At 33.9% G+C, this 19,993-nt stretch overlaps 3 protein-coding genes across 4 annotated transcripts; all 3 read left to right on the plus strand.

Annotated features, from left to right (window-relative positions):
* Window positions 1–1,977: 1,977 nt before the first annotated feature.
* Window positions 1,978–5,455, plus strand: lrrc20 (leucine rich repeat containing 20). Of its 2 annotated transcripts, none has more exons than XM_015399493.1 (5): window positions 1,978–2,217; window positions 3,850–3,926; window positions 4,152–4,301; window positions 4,954–5,121; window positions 5,211–5,455. In XM_015399493.1, exons 2-5 carry the CDS (start codon window positions 3,857–3,859, stop codon window positions 5,342–5,344), a joined length of 522 nt encoding a protein of 173 aa, XP_015254979.1. In that variant the 5' UTR covers window positions 1,978–2,217; window positions 3,850–3,856; the 3' UTR covers window positions 5,345–5,455. The 2 variants fall into 2 exon arrangements, with proteins under 2 accessions (XP_015254979.1, XP_015254980.1); XM_015399494.1 differs by having other exon boundaries at window positions 1,984–2,217; window positions 3,853–3,926.
* A 363-nt stretch (window positions 5,456–5,818) lies between these two features.
* On the plus strand, window positions 5,819–10,930 carry LOC107100841 (inorganic pyrophosphatase-like). Its single transcript, XM_015399492.1, has 11 exons — window positions 5,819–6,578; window positions 6,753–6,817; window positions 7,212–7,265; window positions 7,879–7,998; window positions 8,085–8,171; window positions 8,250–8,376; window positions 8,454–8,581; window positions 8,686–8,771; window positions 9,799–9,868; window positions 10,667–10,706; window positions 10,798–10,930. The coding sequence occupies exons 1-11, from the start codon at window positions 6,518–6,520 to the stop codon at window positions 10,824–10,826; spliced, it is 867 nt and encodes a 288-aa protein (XP_015254978.1). The 5' UTR covers window positions 5,819–6,517; the 3' UTR covers window positions 10,827–10,930.
* Window positions 10,931–13,225: 2,295 nt separating this feature from the next.
* On the plus strand, window positions 13,226–19,742 carry sar1a (secretion associated, Ras related GTPase 1A). The gene is made up of 6 exons (XM_015399495.1): window positions 13,226–13,293; window positions 15,315–15,434; window positions 17,463–17,528; window positions 18,501–18,604; window positions 18,733–18,864; window positions 18,935–19,742. Exons 1-6 carry the CDS (start codon window positions 13,236–13,238, stop codon window positions 19,049–19,051), a joined length of 597 nt encoding a protein of 198 aa, XP_015254981.1. The 5' UTR covers window positions 13,226–13,235; the 3' UTR covers window positions 19,052–19,742.
* The last annotated feature ends 251 nt before the right edge of the window (window positions 19,743–19,993 follow it).

Here is a 19,993-nt window from a genome sequence, read left to right on the forward strand (position 1 = left end):
ATTAAATATTTGTGCACTGTTTGTATTGTACACTATACTGTTACTGTCAATTAATGTATATTTAATGTAAATATTAAAAACTATTTATGTTCATGTTGTATTTTGCATAGGTTTTATCGCAGGGCCTTGTTAAATATAGTGACATGAAGTTTTGTTGTAACTGAGTTTTATACTACTTTTTTTTGGTCAAAAAAAATGTATGATTTGTTTTTTTTAACCTATTTTCTTTTATCTATATAAAAAAACTAAAAAAATTGTTTTATTATTTTACCAAAAAGCATCAAATACAAACCCAGCCCCAGGGGACTAGATTGTGAAAAAATAATATAAAATCAAGGCCAGTTTGTCACCTTGCTGAAGGATAGAAGATCATGAAAACCTCATGAAACTGATTGAAGCATAATGCAGCAGGCTCATCGCTGATTTGAGGCTTTGAATAATAATTGATTTTAAAAAGTGGAGCTTACATATAGATTCATGAGACAGATTTTTTTAAAAGCATTTGTTTATGTTAATAAAATGTATATAAACTTTACATTTAATGATGTTAGATGCTTCTAAATCTCATGGCTGTTCACAGAGTGCTGTATTCAAGCATGAATATTTGTACCTATTCAACCATATAGTTATAGATTTATGTAATGTGTATTGTTATTTTCCATATTTGATAATAGTGGCATTCTTGGACTAACCCCAAAATTACTCAGCAACCATCTCTACTGAACTGCAAACTACGGAAGAGGATTAGAACCACTGAAAAAAAAAAAAAAAGTCAACTGGTTTTTAAATTTGATGTAAGTTTTAATGACAAAAAGTCAGAATTCTGAATATAATCTCAGAATTCTGACTTTTTTTCTCAGAATTATGACTTTAGTTTCAGAATTCTGACTTTTTTTTCTTAAAATTCTGACTTTAATCTCAGAATTAAGACTTTTTTTCTCAGAATTCCGACTTTAATCTCAGAATTCTAACTTCTCCCCCACATTAAACTGAAATAAAATTTAAAAATAACTTTTTTTTAAATTTTTCAGTGGCCCTAATCCTCTTCCGTACAAACTTCCACCAGGAGTCATATGTTCTAGAGTTACACAAACCGTTAAACAATTCTTCTTGCTTGCAAAGTAAACACAATCTTGGCAAGAAAAGTAAATCCTGGTATTGAAACATAGTATATTCATCATTTTGAAATTGATCTATAAAAACATATGCATCTGAATAGAGTTAATAATTTGCTGATAAATTAGGCTTCTGATTATGTTTATGAATGCATCAGTATGTCCATTCTCGCTTTAGTTGACTCTTCATTGGATGGCTCTAGTTTTAGAGAGCTTCAAACAGACTCAAAGTGAGTATATTCCAGCACCATGAAACATAAACCATTGTTTATTTATTTGTATGAAGAAGTATCTGGCAGTCCTGCAAACTGGCAGTTTGCTGTAACAATGCCAAACTAAAAATCTATTATTTTAGAGCCAGGGCAGTCATTGTAGTCAGATTGTTTGGACAGAAAAAGCAGTGACAGGGAATTTCCTAGAATAATGGTCACAGTTGCCTGTAGGTGTTAAACTGGGAGTAGTTGAGCTGGACTCGAAGGGTAAGTCAATATTTAACATATAAATAAAAAGTCATTGAAATGNGAATAAACTTGAATCACTTCAATCCAGTGTGAAGTGTTATTTATTATGAAAATAATAGTTTACAATTGCCGTCTAAAATAGATTATTCCATGAATGACTTGACTTTGATTATGAAAGTAAAATGAATGCGCAACACTGACGCTCATGAACACCTTTGCTAAACAGCTGTTAGCCTAGCCTACAACTTAGCTGCTCAATTTTCTGGTTTATGCCTAAACGTAATAATATTAAAATATATCTGTTAAAAGGCTTGTAAATGACTTGACTATGGTTATGACTATTAAAAAAAACAAAAACAAAACAAAAAAAAAACAACGCAACATTGACGCTCATGAACATCTTTGCTAATTAGCTGTTAGCCTAGCTTACAACTTAGCTGCTCAATTTCCTGGTTTATGCCTAAACTTAAAAATATTAAAATATATCTATAAAAAGGCTTGATTTGGTTATAAATATTGTTTAATTCATATAAACTGGTTTATCTCATTGGGCTAAAAATAAACCTGGAAGTGGACTAGAGCTAATGTTAGCCACTAGCGACAGCTGCCAGTTTATGTTACACAAACTGCCTCGTTGTTGGGTAAGAACTTTCCTTTTCTTTAAGTTGTATGGAATAATTTATGTATTTAACTGAGTAGATTGAATTCAAAACTCCTTGAACGAGCAGGTAAATAATTGACGTGATTCGTTTTGTTAGATTTTACAACAAAAAGGCGAAATTTGTGTCGCCTGTCCAGATTTTATGACCAAAAGTGATAACTTCTGCTCAGGTGGTCTTATCATGTTTATTCTGCAGTTAGGTTGATTTAAAAGAAACAAGCACTGCAGGATCATTAAACAGATAGCTATGCAGTTTCAATTCAAAGCTGAGAACTAATAATAAAGTTGACCTAAAATAATAATAATAAACAAAAACATTAAAACAGACATTTTTATATGCTTGACCCATATTTTCTTCTCAAACCTGCTTAGCATCAACATCAAGTCATATGTTGACTCCTTTACTATCTATGTTAAGTATAAAAAATATTACATTTTACATTATTTGCAGATGATACTAATATCCTTAGTTCTGGTAAAGATTTAAAAACCTTATTGGAGACAATTATTATTATTAAATATATTAAAGTGTTGGTAAGATTCAAACAAATTAACCTTAAATTTAAAGAAATCAAAATATATAATATTAACAAATCGTGCTATTAATGTGCACACAAAATTGAAAATAAATGAGACAGATATCGAAAGAGTAAGTGGTGTAAAATTTCTTGGGGTAACAATACAAAATAAGTTAGGTTGGAAAACACATATTGATTATATCAGATCAAAGATATCTAAAACATTGGCAAGTTTTGCTTTACCTGATGTACTGTATTGAAGTGTGGAATCACATAACTAATTTAAACCCATTGTTCACAATTCAAAAGAGAGCTATTCGTATTGTAAATAAAGCAGATTATAGAGAGCATACAAACCAACTTTTTGTACATTTAAAAATATCAAAATTTAAAGATTTGTTTGACTTCAAGACCGCTCAGTTTATGTACAAAGTAAAAAATAATTTGTTGCCAGTACATATTCAGGGTCTGTTTTTGATCAGGGATGGTGCTTATGATCTCAGAGGGTATAAAATGTTCAGAAAACCAAAAGCAAGAACAAATGTAAAACAACATTGCATTTCTTTTGTTGGGGTTGATGAACAAAACAAATCAGAACAGAAAAGAAAAGAAAACAAAAAAAAAACAATAAAAAAGAAAAAAACAAAACAAGGCAATGAAAAGAAGACAAAAAATTGGGGCAGTAACCCTTTTTTTCTTTTTTTTCCCGAAAAAATAATGGAAAAAAAAAAAATTTTCCAAAAACAAAACGTGGGAAGGAATAAAAAAGGGAACCCACCTTTTATATCTTTTTCTCTTGCGCTCTAGAACAAAATAAAAAGGCGCTGGAGACACAATAAAAGCTTCGCGCCTCCCAAAATTTCACACACTTTTAAAATATATGATATAGACACATACACTCTGTATAATATACACGTATATCTCAAAAAAAAAGAAAAAAAAAAAAAAATGCGCCACAAAAATCCAAACACAGGGTAGAGAGGGCTCAAAAAAAAAAGACCCCCATATGTGGGATATATATGTATTTGTATTAATATTGATGATGATAAATGATGTTGCTTCTGTTTGACACCTGTCAGTTTGAATGGTTACAGCAGAACGATGGCTGAAGCAGTGGCAAATGTGGCCCGAAGGGTTAATGCAACAGTAGAGGAAGGCAAAGATACCCTGGGTGAGGCATCCTTATATATTCTTTTTATTTGTTCTTTCCACCTTTTCTATCTGAAATCAAGTGTATGTTCTTGTAGCTGTTCCAAGTGTTGCCAGTAGATGGAGGCAGAGGCTTGAATAAAGTGCTAAACTATCTGTAGATAGAGTGTTTATGCTTTTTGGCATACAATATTTAATTCCTTTCTTGATACTGGATAATCTTATGCATCGTTCCCCTTTACGGCAGATCTATCCAACTGCCAGCTCATTTCCTTCCCAGATGGTGTGTTCAAGGTCCTGGCGACTGTCTTAGAAAACATCTACATCATAACCTTGGCTAACAATAAATTGAAGGCCATCTCAAGCAATTTTTTTTCAGCTTTTACACAGCTCAGAGGTAAGGATGAATAAAACACCACGGTACAATTTGAATCATGAATTCAGTATAATTGATTATACTTTTTTTTGATACTTTTTTTTCGTAAACTGTTCATACGGTGGTGGAGGGGTGCAAACCTTGTGTTAATGCACGATTTAGACTAGCAAACACAGACATAATGCTAAGACAAACACAAAAAACGCATGCAAAGAAAAATACTGCAAAAGATAAAATAGAGAAGCAAAGTGAAAGCCTGCTGCAAACACAAAAACCCACTGTAAATGCTTTAATAATGCTAACACACAAAAGATGCAACGGAAAATTTATACAAGCAGCAAAAATAAGTGCAAATTGAGGAAAGTGCTTCACACTACAAGGGGGAGACAGTCATTGGCATAGTTTGCAACTTTTCTCAACTTGCAGTTGTTGCATGCAAAATACATGCATGCATGTATTTTGCATGTATTTTGTGATTGTTGGTCTTAAACATTGTATTTTCTACTCTCAATTTTTTAATTGCATGGGCTACTGGATTTATTGTAAACTCATGTGTGCACGTTGATTTTGCACCTCTTGGCCACCGTATGTTTGTTCCAGAAATTCTCTGGCAAATAAAACAGATCTGCACTGAAAGATTTCACAATTGAATTGTCTTTGACTTGTCTTACAGAACTTGACTTGCAAGACAACGTTCTTACCAAGCTGCCAGACAAGGTCGGGGAAATGGAGCATATAACAAGCATCAATCTGGCTAATAATAACTTCTCATTTTTCCCTGAGAAGCTCACTGAAATAGCCACACTTGAGAGGATTGATCTTGAAGGAAATAGCATCACTGGTAATAACATGTTTAAACATAAAAAAAAACTTTGTTTCTTTGTAGTATTGTTTGTTTTAAACCTCTTCTTGGTGAAAATTTCCCAACAGAATTGCCTTTGGAGAAGTTGTGTGCCATGCCAGCCCTGAAATGGCTCAACGTAAAGTCCAACCCTCTGAGCTCCAGCACTCAGTCTGCTCTTCAATCTCCATACAACTTTGAAATCTTGATAACGACAGAGTGATGGACTATATTACATTTTTACACCCTGTATGCTGTGTACCTTTAACTACTTAAGTGGAATGAATTTGAGGGCTTTAAAATGCTTGGAAGGAGTGTGTTGGGGAAAAAAAGACGCATGCAGAAAGATTAGTTTTGGCCTTTTGAGGGGTAGTGTCAGTTTTCTGTTTCACAGGGATTCTCAAATGTATAAAAACGTGTCTTTTTTATTTATTACTTTTAAAGTATTAAAATAAACCAAACCTTCTGAAATAGATTCATTTTTTTCATATATTTGTGTATATATTAATTAAGACCTTATTCTCCATTTGTACTTGGAGCGCTGCTACTTATTATGTAACTATAACTAACTTCCTTCTATTTCAGTTGTTCTTGTGGGTTAAATATGCAATATATGAATGAAGATTGTATTCATGTTATCGCTTTAGAAAGGAAATCAACTGAAAACAGATCTTGGGGTCAAAGGTCATCTTACTAGAATAGAAATTGTGATGAGTGATATATCTTTAGCAGGACTGGCAATAACTGCAAAGGGTTCTCTTTCTATATATTAAAAAAAGATTTGTTTACCAGGTCCTTTTCTTTAAAATTTTCCTAATTTAATTCACCAATGAGCAGACTATCTGTATAAATGTATATAAATATATTTATGTACATAATATATATAATTTTCTTTGTTACCCCATGAAGATGTTTCACTAAAACTTGAAAGGTAAGAGGTCACCGTGGTAACAGCACCTATTACCGTCTTGTTAATCGGTTTACAGCTTACACCAGTCAGCTCCATCTGTGTGTTTCTGTAAATACTTGTTAAGAGTCACAGCTTGAAAGAGAGGAAAAGCATGACAAATGAAGGTAGAATCTTTGCATTAATAATTCAGAATGCACGTGTCTGCTTTAGCAGGATTAGCCTCTGAGTATAATCCACATCTCTGATTCACACAGTAAGACTGTAGCTGCATAATGGGGGACTGGGGCAGACAGAAAAAGCTGAGTTTAACATGTTCACATGTTTGCTTTCTGAACATGTCACACAGCAGCTCTCTCTTTTATACGGGTAGTTGTGGGTATTACCAATCAATGCGCATGTCCACTCGCCTGGTTTTGCCTGAGAGTTAGAAGCAGCTTAATCTTGTTGAACAAGTGGAAAGGCACAGGGAGAGAGATTTAAACCAACATGAGCTTTTCCATTGAAGAGAGGGGAAGGCCAAACACCCAGGACTACAGAGTTTTCTTCAGTAAGCTAAGCGTTTACTCTGAATCTCTTTAAACTTACTGTAGTTTTATAAACTGTAGTTTTATACCTGTTTTATAACTGTTTCTTTAGGTGAAATACAGATTGTTGTGGAAAGATGAACCAGGGCTTTGTTCTTTAAAGCTAAAAGAAAAAAAAATTTCTGCTCCTTTCCCAGAGAACTCAGATGGTAAATACATCTCTCCCTTTCATGATGTGCCCATCTATGCAAACGAAGCAGAGGTGAGTAGTTTAACGGTTTGAAAACATGAACCATCTATACTAAGGACATGTTTGGATTAGTTCTCTTTCGGCTTTAGCTCTTAGGAATTTTAGTTACTGCTGACTGAACTATATTTCAATACTGAATCAGGGTTTTTTTTTTTTTGGAAAAAAACAAATAAGTAGAACAGGAATCAATTCAAAAGGGCTAATTATATGGAACCAACTGCTTTTTTAAACATTGTTTTTATGTCCTATGTAGTTTATCCCCCTTTTCAAGTGATATTTTCTGCTTAATTTACCCCTGCAGGTAGTCCTTGTTTTAGATTTTAATCTGATATATTTTTCAATCAACAAAAGAGCTTAGAGAATGGACCATTTGTTTAACGAAAAGTGTTTCCACATCTCTTCGCAGAACATTTTTCATGCCATTATAGAAGTTCCAAGATGGACAAATGCAAAGATGGAGGTACATTTTTGTTTTTACACTTTAACCAGTTATTTAGTTATTTTTTTTTTTTATTAAGAGCAAATTTAACTTCAAGCCACTTTCAAAAAACAATCTAGTCTTAATACTCCTTATTTATAGAATACAGTTTAGTCCTGTTTAGTGTGAAATAATCCAGTGAATAGCATCTATGCAAAGATTCTGATCCAATTAGCTATACTCCAATTTGGTTGTAATTTTAATGCACTGCAGTTAAATGCAATGCAAAAACAGAAAACAAAAACAGCTTTCTGAGGAGCTTATATAAAAGAATCACACTACTAACTACTAAACTAGGAGTACTTTCTCTGGAACAAAACAAGAAAGAAAGTTTTCAAAGTTAACAACATTTTAATCTTTCAATGAATACAACCATGAAATCAATAATAACCCTTAAAGTTATGGCAGAGTATGCACCTTTTCTGACTGCCTGGTTAGAAACACAGCCAAACGCCAGGCCAGGCATAAATTCTATAGAAAGGAAAAACAAAAACAGAACTCCACGATTATGCTCATTGTAAAAATCCTTTCCTTTTTTCAGTTAATGCAGTCATTTACTTTGTTTTTTTGGGCGCTTTATGTTTATTTTTCTCAGATAGCAACGGGGGATCCTCTTAATCCACTAAAGCAGGATGTGAAGAAGGGAAACCTTCGTTTTGTAGCCAACGTGTTTCCCCACAAAGGTTATATCTGGAATTATGGAGCTATTCCACAGGCAAGATAATCTCTGTCTGCATACAGAAAAAAAATGAATAAATCAATTTGTTAAATCTGTTACCATTTGATCTTATTTTTAATCAGACCTGGGAAGATCCCAACCACAAGGATAGCGACACAGGATGCTGCGGAGATAACGATCCCATTGATATCTGTGACATTGGAAACAAGGTACTTCAAACTGCTCAAGAGGCTCCTATGGATCAAACACTTAGCATCCCTCCACAGAGGTGTGACTGATGCTTTCAGGTTTGCTCTCGTGGAGAAATAATCAAAGTGAAGGTGTTGGGAACCCTGGCTTTGATCGATGAGGGTGAAACCGACTGGAAGGTCATCGTTATCAATACTGAGGACCCAGAGGCAGGCGACTTTAACGGTAGGAGCAACCTGCCTTTGATGGTTACCGTAGTACACCTTATACAGCATACTTTTTGTTGGGGATTTGGGTTGCAGATATTAACGACGTAAGGCGACTTAAGCCAGGATATCTGGAAGCAACTGTTGATTGGTTCAGACGATACAAAGTCCCCGATGGAAAACCTGAGAACCAGTTTGCTTTCAATGGGGACTTCAAAGATAGGGTATGCACTTTTAGATGTTCCTCACTTTGTTGAAAATGTTAGACATTATTTGGAACTTTGTAAGTGAATAGAAAAAAGTTTTTTTTTTTTTTTTTGTTTTTCAGGACTTTGCCATTCAAACAGTGAAAAGTACACATGAGTTTTGGAAAGCACTGATAACTAAAAAGAGTGATGCTGGAGGCTTAAACTGGTTAGTGGCCTTTTTTTCTCTTCCTGTTTATGTTGCTCAGTGCAGTGAATGATGTTATAGCATTTGTCTCCAAACTGCGGCAGATTCTACTGTTTGAAGATGACACAAACCACAATCTTGTTCACAAAAAGAGAATAGCCAAAATTTGGTTTGATATTGATATGTGGAATTTAGATTGAAACTAATTAAAAACTCTCATTTGCAGTAAATTTTTCAAGAACCTAAACAATATTTAATCAATGATTTTCCTTTAGAAAATCAACTTCATTGCAGCAGTTAATGATAGCAAATTTTTAATGTTTTAATGTTCGACACATGTTCTCCCTCTATGTAGTTATTTTATACCTCTGTGGTTATTCCATCTGCATTTGTAAAAAAAATAAATAAAAAATTAAGCCATTAGTAAGTTTTTATTCATAATAAAAGGGCTTTAAAATGAGCTAAGTATACCCAACTGTTTCATGTTTTGCTTAATTAGATGCTTTAAAGTTTCAGAAATGTTTTAAAACTCCTTAAACTGTGTTAAATTAAAATATAATCACAGCAGGTAAATATGCAGTTAGTGAACTCGAAAATTCTCCTGTAAGGACTGGTTAAGGAATATTGCTTCAGATAAAATGGGTTTGTAATAAATTTTCAATGACAAAATGAATGAAAGCAGAATTACATATTGTTTCTTTTTAGGATAAGTATAGAAGTTGGATCTTATTTTAAAGATTTTATAATGTATTATTAAAGGTATGGACCTTTTTCCTTTATAAATACTTGTTTTTATGTTCTAAACTAAGCCTCTTTGGAAAGTGTGCACAATATGCTTTTATTTCAGATTTTCACATGCTTTAAAGAGTATTTTTGATTGCTTTCATTGATTAAATCATTATTAATTCCTGTTTTAAAAAGACTAACTCAATTAAACAAATAAGCCTTTTTTAGGCTCTGTTAAGTCTTAGACAGTGAGCTGCATGTACCAGTTATTTTTTTGGTTTAATCTGATTTGTGAGAAACTTTCTCCAATGTGTTTAAACAGCATGAACACCAGTGTCTCTCACAGTCCCTTCTGCTGCTCTGCTGCAGAGGCTGAAGCAGTGGTTAAGTCTGTAAGTATATATAACTTTTAAAATATCTTGGCTTAGAAATTTATTATGATTCCTTCTTTAATCAATGATGACACATATTTTATGAATTGACCCACGTGCAAAATAAAAAAAAAATCACTTATGTGGCTTTACTTGTTTTGGAACAGAAGTGTTACTTCGAAGAATATAAAAAGTGCATTTTAACCTTTGTATAATTCATTTAACATTAAACTCGTAGAGAAAAATAACCAGTAAATCAGTGTTTACCCCTTAAAAAAGCTCTCCCAATTGTCATGTTCCCTTTACTTGTTATGGTGTATGCAGAAAAAGTGTTTATAATGTGAAAAACTAATGTGCTACAGTAGCAAAAACACTCTGTGGAACATGATAGTGGTAGCATTATGCTAAGGGAATGCTTTTTGTATTCAGTATGGATAGGTAAGCTAGTGAGATATGAAGAGAAGATGGAGAGAACTAAATCAGTGTTAGATTGACGCAGTTTAGATATTACAGCTTGGCCAGTCAACACATGAGTACAACTAGTAGTGATCTTAAATGGATTTTTCTTATTTCATATAGTTTTTCATCGTTTTAGAATTCATTACGTTTTAGAATGATAAGATGCATAAGATCAGTGTTACCATTGAAACAAATAAATGAATAAATAATTATGAAGAACATGTATTTGTTCAGAAATATGAAAAATACTAGTTCGTTTTAAGTCTGTATATTTTTGTTAGACTCTGTAAGCTATGTTTTTTTTTTACATTTTATCTGAAAGATTTGCAACATTCTTATTGTGTTGAATGAACTCCACAGGCCTGTGATTTTGGATCTGGAGAACCGATTCCAAACTCAGGTGGTTGTTTGCTATTTTTTATACCCTTTTGATGCAACAAAACTTTGCTAATTCCTTGTGCTGTATTAATGTGACTGTCCTTTTTTTGCAGTTGATAAATGGTTCTACTATGATAAATAAGAACATAAAGCCATTCCAGGAACTTAAAAAGGATCCTTCTTACTGCATCAATGTCAATCCAACAATTGTAATGATTTATTCTTAATGTGAACTTCTTTGTTCCCTCATGATCTGTCGATGAAAATCTTAATAAAAAAAAAAAATAAATAAAAATATATATATATATATATATATATATATATATATAATAACATGAAAAGATGCATGCTTCTTTGGTCCCTTTGTGAAAAAAGCCTTTCTAACAAATATGACAAATTCACAAATAAAATATCACTATACCTTTGCACAATTTGTGTTGTGGTGATTATTAGTACCATGATTATTTTATGCAACATATTTACAGTTTTGATGTGTTTTATTGATTTGAACATGGATGTTGTACTGGAAAAGAGTGCACATCTATTCCTGCAAAGCTTTTTTTTAAAATCCAAAATGCATTTTGCCACGTCAGATGTTAATCTTTTGTCTCTTTGAAATTCTTGTAAATTATTTTATCTGTGTTCTATTTTAAGTATAACCGAAGGTAAAAGGGTATGGAAGCAAAAGATAAGAGCCTCTGGATTTTGTTTGCAGGCTCCAATTAATCATAAAGATCCAATGTGGTAACTAAAATATGTTCTTGGCAAGATGCGTTTAGGATTGGTACTATAATACACTGATTATCTCATTGACAAGTTTGGTCTTATTATGTATTCTGACCCCTTCAGTCAAATGTCCCTCATTAAAATTTAGCTTCCAAATCATCTGATAAGTGAACAAAGTCCACCCATCTCAGTATTAGTCTAGCTGTTTTCGGGAAGGCCTAAGAGATTGTTGTTATTTTTTAAAGCAAATAAACAGGAGCACAATAAACACATCAGATTTTTAAACTGTTTAATGCAGCAGCGGTTTTAAAACAATTTCTCAATGTTTAAACCTTTCAATAAGTAATGTTTATTATATTATCAACACATGCAGACCTATCAGGACTCTCCAACCCCTTTTGATAGAATAAACCAGTGGAAAGTTAAGCAAATAAACCAACTCTAATAAAACCCACATTGGACTTTCTGGCTTTGATCCAAACCTTTGGCAAAAAGCTAACACTTCAATCACAATAAACCTCCTATCTTTAAAACCTTCCGTTGAAAGCATTCTGTATGGATTTTTTAGTAGAGGGAATGAAATTCTCTTTATTCACCATATAATATGTGAACAAAACAAAAATATATTAATGATATGGATTCCTGTTCATGCTGTTATTTTTGGAAAACAAAAGAGCAGATAAAGTGGATAAGGAGGCTTTCAAAAAGAAAGATATTGAGACACAGATAACGCTGTCTACATCTAAGGGCAAAAGTTTATTGTTTAAAGAAAGTAAAAAGTTGTGGGATACTGAGATAAAAGGAAGACATTTTTATAGGATACAAAACTGTTGAGAGAACAAGAAATAGAGGAAGGAATTGGAGGGAAGAGGTAGTAATAAATAGAATAAATTAATGTCCCAGTGCTTCCTAAGGGGATGGGTTAAATTCAGAGATTTTATTTCGTTGCTCTGTACTCTGACAGTGTAATGACAATAAAATGCTGGGAAAAATATAAGAACAGGCTATTTCCTCCTATAAGATGGGAAACATCTCACTGGTTAGTGTATGTGGCTGTAATACAACAGAAACAGTACAAGTTTTTATTCGGTGCAACAGATATGAAATTCAAAGGAAGTCTTTAAGATTAGAACTAGGTCTTGCTGGGGAGCTGACATTTGTAGACATTGCGTCACAGTTGAATAATTAATTTGGAAAAGGGGAGAATTTAAACTGGTCAAAGCATTTAAGAATTAGGTCATTAATATGGAATCCGGAAGATGGCAGTAATGCTCCACACGATGGATGCAAGCTACCGATAAAAACGAAGAAGAAGGAGAAGAAGAAGACTGTTTCCAAGGAGACGGCTGACACTATCGATAGCTGAGCGCTTCACAACGGTAATTTCTTCCACCTCTATTGCTGTATGGATAAATATTGTTGCTTTTGACATTTCCTAATAATTAGTTGCTTGTTTTTCAGCGTCGTCACGTTCATAAAAAGGCGAACAAAGTAACGCTAACCTGCGTCAACTACCGTTAATAAAACGCTTTTTTGTATCCAATAACAAACGAAGATCATCTAAAGGTTTAATGTGAATGATTCATAAATATAGTAAATTGTTTGATTAGGTTAAGTGTTAGACGATGTTTGTGACACGTGTGGGTGGACAGTGTTATGTCACAGACATCCTAGATAAACACACCTGTATGCACCAATTGATCAGAGCGCTTAATATCACTGCAGGCCCGAGGGGGTATTTAAGTTTTCAACCAAAAATGTCCAAAGATGTTATTAAAATTTTAACATATATATGTTGTTTTTGTTGCAGACAGAATCCTTCAGGATGTCGTTTTTATTTGACTGGATCTACAGAGGGCTTAGCAGTGTTTTACAGTTCTTGGGTAAGAATCTTTAGTTTTTATCTCTCACTAAACGAGGCAAACATTGCCATAAGTGCTCATATGCCTTTTTCTATGTTTTATTTTTACATTTTTCATGACGAAATGCATTTGTTTTGTTTGGATTATATGTGATCATATCAATGAAGAAGTTAGCACACAGTGGAAAAGGGAAATCATTGGTAGGTTTCTTTTTAAGGTGATGAAAATGAAAATGTCCAAACTGTTGTGAGTTTTGCAAATCCATAAATAAATCCGAGTTAATATTTTTCTGATCTTTTGTCGAAATGATTGGTGCATATTTTCTAATCAGACACAAATCAGTTTTTCAAATTTTTGTCCTTCAGTGTAAAATTTAATAAACTCAGATTATTTTATGCATCTATGATCTTAACTTAGACTATCATTTTAACACATGAAGTGTTTTCATCTAAACTATTCAATTTATGCTCTAACTGTGGATCTTCCAGCTCTTAGTCTTTTGTTATCTTTAGTGTTTTTAAAATATTTTTTATTGTCATTACACTGTTACACCTCAACAAAATTCACTCTCAGCATTTAATCCATTCCCAGTGGGCTGCCATTGTGTGGCACCCCAGGAGCAGTGTGGGGTTAAGAGTCTGGCTCAGGGACCCAGAGTAGCAGTATGTGGAAGTGGGTTTCGAACTCATAATCTCAGGATTCCAAGCTCTATGCTCTAACCCGGGCATCCCCAAAGTCGGTCCTCGAGGGCCGCTGTCCTGCAGGTTTTCGAGGTTTCTCTGCTCCAGCACAGCTGGTTTTAATTGAAAGCTGATTAACAGGCTTTTGCTCAACTGCAATCATCATAATCAGCTGTGTTAAAGTAGGGAAACCTCTAAAACCTGCAGGACAGCGGCCCTCGAGGACCGACTTTGGGGATGCCAGCTAACCAATAGACTGCCACTCCCCCTTTAAAGGTTTTTTTATCGAGGATTGTGCTGTGTTTAACTAATTTTATCTTCCAACTCCAACTACTTCTTTTTCCCTGCTTGGGGGAAAAAAGCAATAATAATAATAATAATAATAATTAGTAATAATATGGCAAAGTGCTACTACCAGCCTTTCTTGAACACTTGTTTGGAAGGTGATGTGCAGAGAATTCTTTTTCCTCATCTATCCACTATTGTCTATGGCAGGGGTCTTCTATATTCTATATCTATATTACAGATGGAGTCATGTAAAGAAAGTAATTTTGCCCTGGGATTATTAAAGTATTTCGGATTCGGATTCCTGGTTGATGGGACAGGTGTTGTGAATTAAAAGGTGCCCAGCTTGAAAGAGCTCCTGTGCGTCGCTGAATGTGTGCCTTGATGACTGAAAGACATCTTCTGCCTCCATTTATCTGTTTACTACAGTGTGTTGAATTCATGTTAATGTGTATTTTAAGATATTTCAATTAGTGGAAAAAATTGCACGGGGGAAATATAAAAAAATGTCTATTTAACCAAAACTTTTGCGACCCCCATGCAGTACCTCCATGGACCCCCTGTTGCAGACCTAAGGTCTATGGATCTTTATTTTCTGCTTCCTTTGAACAATTTTTGCTACTTTTTCTACAAACAGTCCAAAATTCAGAAGTTTATAACAAATACATTTCCTATAAACAAATCTATCTCCTGTGCCTGCAGCTCTTTTCTAAATTAGCATAAGCAACTACTTTTAATTAATACTTTTTTTTTTTTTTTTTTTAGAAAGGATTCTTTTAAGGGTTGGAAGAGAACAGCCTATGAATCCACACTGCTCACTTTTAATATTTTAGGGTTGGTTTTTGAAATGTAAAGTTTCCTCCCACTTTTTCATGTCAGCCTAAAATTTAAATAAAATAAAAAAAATGTGGTTGTAACATAATATAATTGTGTCACTGGGTTTATATATTTGTTGAGAGCTTCTTGCTCTAATTGTAACTATTTTTACTGTTTTGAGCTGCACAGGGTGCAGTAACATCTGTTAGCTGAAAGAAGCATGAAATTAATAACACATCTTTCTTTTGTGATTCTGAATAGGTTTGTACAGAAAGTCTGGGAAGCTGGTTTTCCTGGGTCTAGATAACGCTGGTAAAACGACACTCCTGCACATGTTGAAAGATGACAGACTTGGCCAACATGTACCAACATTGCATCCAAGTAAGGATTTTGTTCAAGCGCAATATGCTGTCTAATGTTGAGCTAATAATTTGTTTTTTATACAGAACCAAAATTTACATAATTAAAAATGAAAGCGGAAATATAGATATTGACCATATTTCCATTTTCTTTTTCATTGTTTTTCCAGGCTTCTGGACATTTTTTGAGGGGCATTTTTTAGGTTTTGACTTAATTTAACTTATTTTGTCTCCAGTCATTGTACCTAATCCTAACATTTCACTGTTTAACTTGTGTTTTAACAGCAAGTGCAAGCAATAAAAAAAAAAAAAAACCTTCCTATGAAGGCCTTTATAGAAATTACATCTTCCCGGAAAAAAAAAATCAGCTTAATTGGGATTCTGTATCAGAGACAAACATTAAGTTGTGCATGTTTATAAAGTGGTATGATCTGAAAACATGGATTTGCAGAAAAAGGAAACAGAAGTTTGTCATTCATTTTTATTAATCCTCATTTATCCCGATACTCCTGGGCAAAATCCAGGGCAACCACTGGATTTCAAATGTTTCTGAATAATATCCACCTGTAAATGATTTTATTCTAAGTCTAAAAACTGCTTCTCTGTGAAGGTTTATATGGTTAGATATGTAAAGCGGAGCTCAGAGTTCTTTAGTTCAAGCGGAATAATATTTAAACAAGACTTTTGCCTTTAATTAAGGAGTGACTGGAAGAATGAAAGACAGCGATAAGCTGTTCAGTTTATTACAAAGCATGTTAGGAGCAGAGCAAACATGTTGTAAGAGGGTATATAGTGTAAACCCCTGTATATGGTGAAAATCTTTACATCATCTTAAATCTGCTGTCTTCACAGTGAAATATAGTGGTGACTGTATCATCCTGTCTGTTTATATTTACTTAGCAATACCCAGAACATATTTTTTTATGTTCAGTGTAATTATCATAGTTTATAGAAAATTCATTGAGGGCAATTTTGAAAGATAACCTGTTAGATTCTGCAAAAGACCTGAGAACAGGACAGAGGTTTACTTCCCAGCTTAACAAGAACCCTAAACATAAAGCTGGAGCTACAATAGGTTTTTTTTTAGATCAAATCATTATCATGTCTTGGCATGGGCCAATCAAAGCCCAGTTTTAAATCCAGTTAATAATCTGAGTTCTGGAAAATATAAGACTTCCTAATAAATTATGAAAGAGGATGGGCAAAGTTCTAACTTGTTGTCAAAACCTGCTGCTGCGATTGTTAAAGCTTGTTCTGCACCTAGTATTGACACAGGAAGCTAAATTCACTTTTTGGATATTTTAAAATCCCCTTACTTTCCACTTCACAATTATGCACCATTTTGTGTTGGTCTATTGTATAAAATCCCAATAAAATACACCAAAGTTGATGTTTTTTCCAGATGGTTTTGCAACTTGTTGTAGTTTGCCATTGGTTCAATTCGAATGAATTAAATAAAGGATAAAGTAAAACATCTCTTTCAATCCAATCCAGTTTCATTTGTTAAGCACTTTTAAAACAAACACAGCTGACCAAAGTGCTGTACAGAAAAAATAGATAAAACATGAACCAGTACAGATAAAAAAACAAAACAGCTTGGGTAAAATGTTGCCTTATTAGTGCTAAAATATTATATTATGTTGACCATTCTGTTAAGTTTAGCATTTTTCCTATGTTCAGTTAAAGAAAAGTAAACAGTTAGTTTTGAGATAGTCAGTAACAAGTGGCTGAGAGTTAAACAGCTTTTATTGTCAGGCTCTGGACCCAAATGACTGAATTAATAGAAGTGAAAAAGCAGAATGTGTCTAAAGTACATCTACAGAACGAGATCTTTAGTAACCCTGAAATAATTTCAATTAAACACATTTTTATTAGAAAAAAAAAAAAAAAAGGCCGTCCCTTTGGTCCAAAACATAGAGAAAGTGATAACTTAATAAACCTGTGCACAAAGGTGTGGAATGAGCGCATGGTGTTGTATATTAAAATGTGTGATCCCTGGCCTCGTGTTTCTTATTTAATTAAATCTGTATCTGTTCACTTCCACCCAAAGCCTCAGAGGAGCTGACAATTGGTGGAATGACATTTACCACATTTGATTTAGGAGGACATGTACAAGGTGAGCTTGATGCCAACTCTTCTATGTTTCTGTTTTTTGCCATTTATGCTTTGGATCAGTATAGATATATTTATCCCCAAATAAGCATGTACTGTAGAAGGTCGCCATTCTTTATTGAAGCAGTGTTCAAATGCAAAAGCTACATTATTAAAATCCTCCACGCAGATTTAGCTCTGGTCTGGCCAAGCGTAGAGAGCTGCCCAGGAGGTGTTTTCACTATAATATTTATTACATATGTCCAGAAAATGTTAATTGTTATGGTAGGTTTGACAGTTTCTGCAGTTCTTTGTGCTGCCACTTGGTGTCTCTGCTTTGCTGTCATTAAAAAGTCAGCTGATGATCATGCACGGATTTTAACTGTAATGCAGTTTTGTTAAAGATTTACTTTCCCTTTGAAATTCTAAAGAAGGATCTGACTTTTCGTTATATTTCCTTTTCTGAATAAAAATAACATTAAGCTGTTTTCTCATTTTAATCCCATGCATCTTTAGCCAACTTAGCTATATGCAGTGAAGGGAACCAGGAAAAGCTATTTTTAATGTTAATATTGCACATCACCCTGAGCACTGTCTGCATACTGAAACACGGTGGTGCCAGTATGATATTGTGGGGGTGCTTTTCTTCAGCAGGAACATGAAAAGTTTGTCAGAGCAGATTGGGGAGTTGGAAAGGGCTAAAAACAACAACCTTAAACATCTAGGCAGAGCTTCAATCATTCCAATCCAAAGATATTCCTGTCCTAAAGTCACCAAGTCCAGTCAAAGAACTACTTATGTTGTCAAATATTATGGTTTGGCATCGTTTGTTATTCTGATTTAAAGAATAATCTGTCATAGCTTCAGGTTAAATACTTATGATTATTATTCTGAAGTGTTAAAAGATCCAATCAATGTTGACTGATGTATAATTTGACTGTCGTGTTGATCGCTGGGAGGAAGACGAAATGACAAAGAGTTTTCTCTTCATTTAAAGCTCGCAGAGTTTGGAAGAACTACCTGCCAGCTGTGAATGGGATTGTTTTTCTTGTTGATGCTGCTGATCATGAAAGACTCGCAGAATCAAAGACTGAACTCGATGTGAGTTGAAAGTGTGTGTTAAGTGTTGAAAGTGGAGTGTACATCTCTAGATGTGAGCACTAAGTGCTCCTGGATGTTTGCTATGATTGATTTAAAATAACTACACTGCTGGTTCTGTGATCCTTTAGGCTCTCCTTTCAGATGAAACCATAGCTGGTGTACCAGTATTGGTGCTGGGTAATAAAATCGACCGCCCAGAGGCCGTCAGTGAAGGAGCACTGAGAGGAGCTTTTGGTTTAGATGGCCAGGTGACCGGAAAGGTAGGTATACTTTAAGAGTTTCACTTACAGACTGAGGAGAATCTCTATTTATTCTGTTTCCTATCAACAGGGAAACCTCTCTGTGAATGACCAGAGCGTTCGCCCGCTGGAGATATTCATGTGCAGCGTTTTGAAGAAACAAGGCTACGGGGAAGGCTTTAGATGGCTATCACAATACATTGACTGAGAGGATAAGTTAAGAAAATCTAAAGATTATCAACCAATGAAAATTATAATCTTGGAAAGAAAAAAACGTGTTAAACATTTCAATTTTTCTATGCAAACAAAAACTGCTTTAATAATGTGAGAAAGTTGCACGGCGTGTTAAGTACTTAATTAGAATACATAAACCATCTGTAGGATTGTAGATTTATATTCTGCTGACTTGGATTATTTGTTTAACGCATCAGCTGCTTGATTTATAAATGTATTAGTGAGTGAATGACGACACACAAGGACTCGTTTAGGGTAGCTTAAAGCTTGTCTGATTTCTGACAGATATGGCTGGGATTTAGATTAGATTTTTTACAAGTTCTACTGCAAATAAGGAAAGACAGGATTAATTTTGATCTGATGATGCGCAGCCGCTACCTCCAAAGCACAAAGCCAAATATGTATGCTAATTTCTTGGGGATTAACAGAGAGATGGATTGGATTCCAACAAGATTTCTTTTTTCTTACTGAGCACCAAACCAGAATAACACTAAATCCCCTCAACAAACCAGATATGAGGGTGAACAAACAGAAGCACTATTGGAGGATTCAAATTAAAAAGCTTATCAATGAGAATCCTTTCATTTATTTATTTATTTTTATTTATTTATTTAGGCTTCCACAGTTACAAGTTGATTACTACTAACACTTAAATACATATATCATCATCCATCAAGTTACCACAAAGAGAGTCAAAGAGTTATAGTTGTTTTTTTCAAGCTACCAGTTTGAAAATATAACGGTGATATTCTATTCATGCGGACTAAGAAACCTGCTAATGGAGTATTATCGATGTGTTCTGTTCAAAGAATTGACCAATAAATATAAAAATTTGATGCTATTTAATAATATATTTAATAATAGAATAAAAAAACAATATTGAGCATTGCACTTTATAAAAATTCTTTTACGTACA

Source organism: Cyprinodon variegatus, unplaced genomic scaffold (genome assembly GCF_000732505.1).
Source record: "Cyprinodon variegatus isolate N-32 unplaced genomic scaffold, C_variegatus-1.0 Scaffold1019, whole genome shotgun sequence".
NCBI lineage: Eukaryota > Metazoa > Chordata > Actinopteri > Cyprinodontiformes > Cyprinodontidae > Cyprinodon > Cyprinodon variegatus.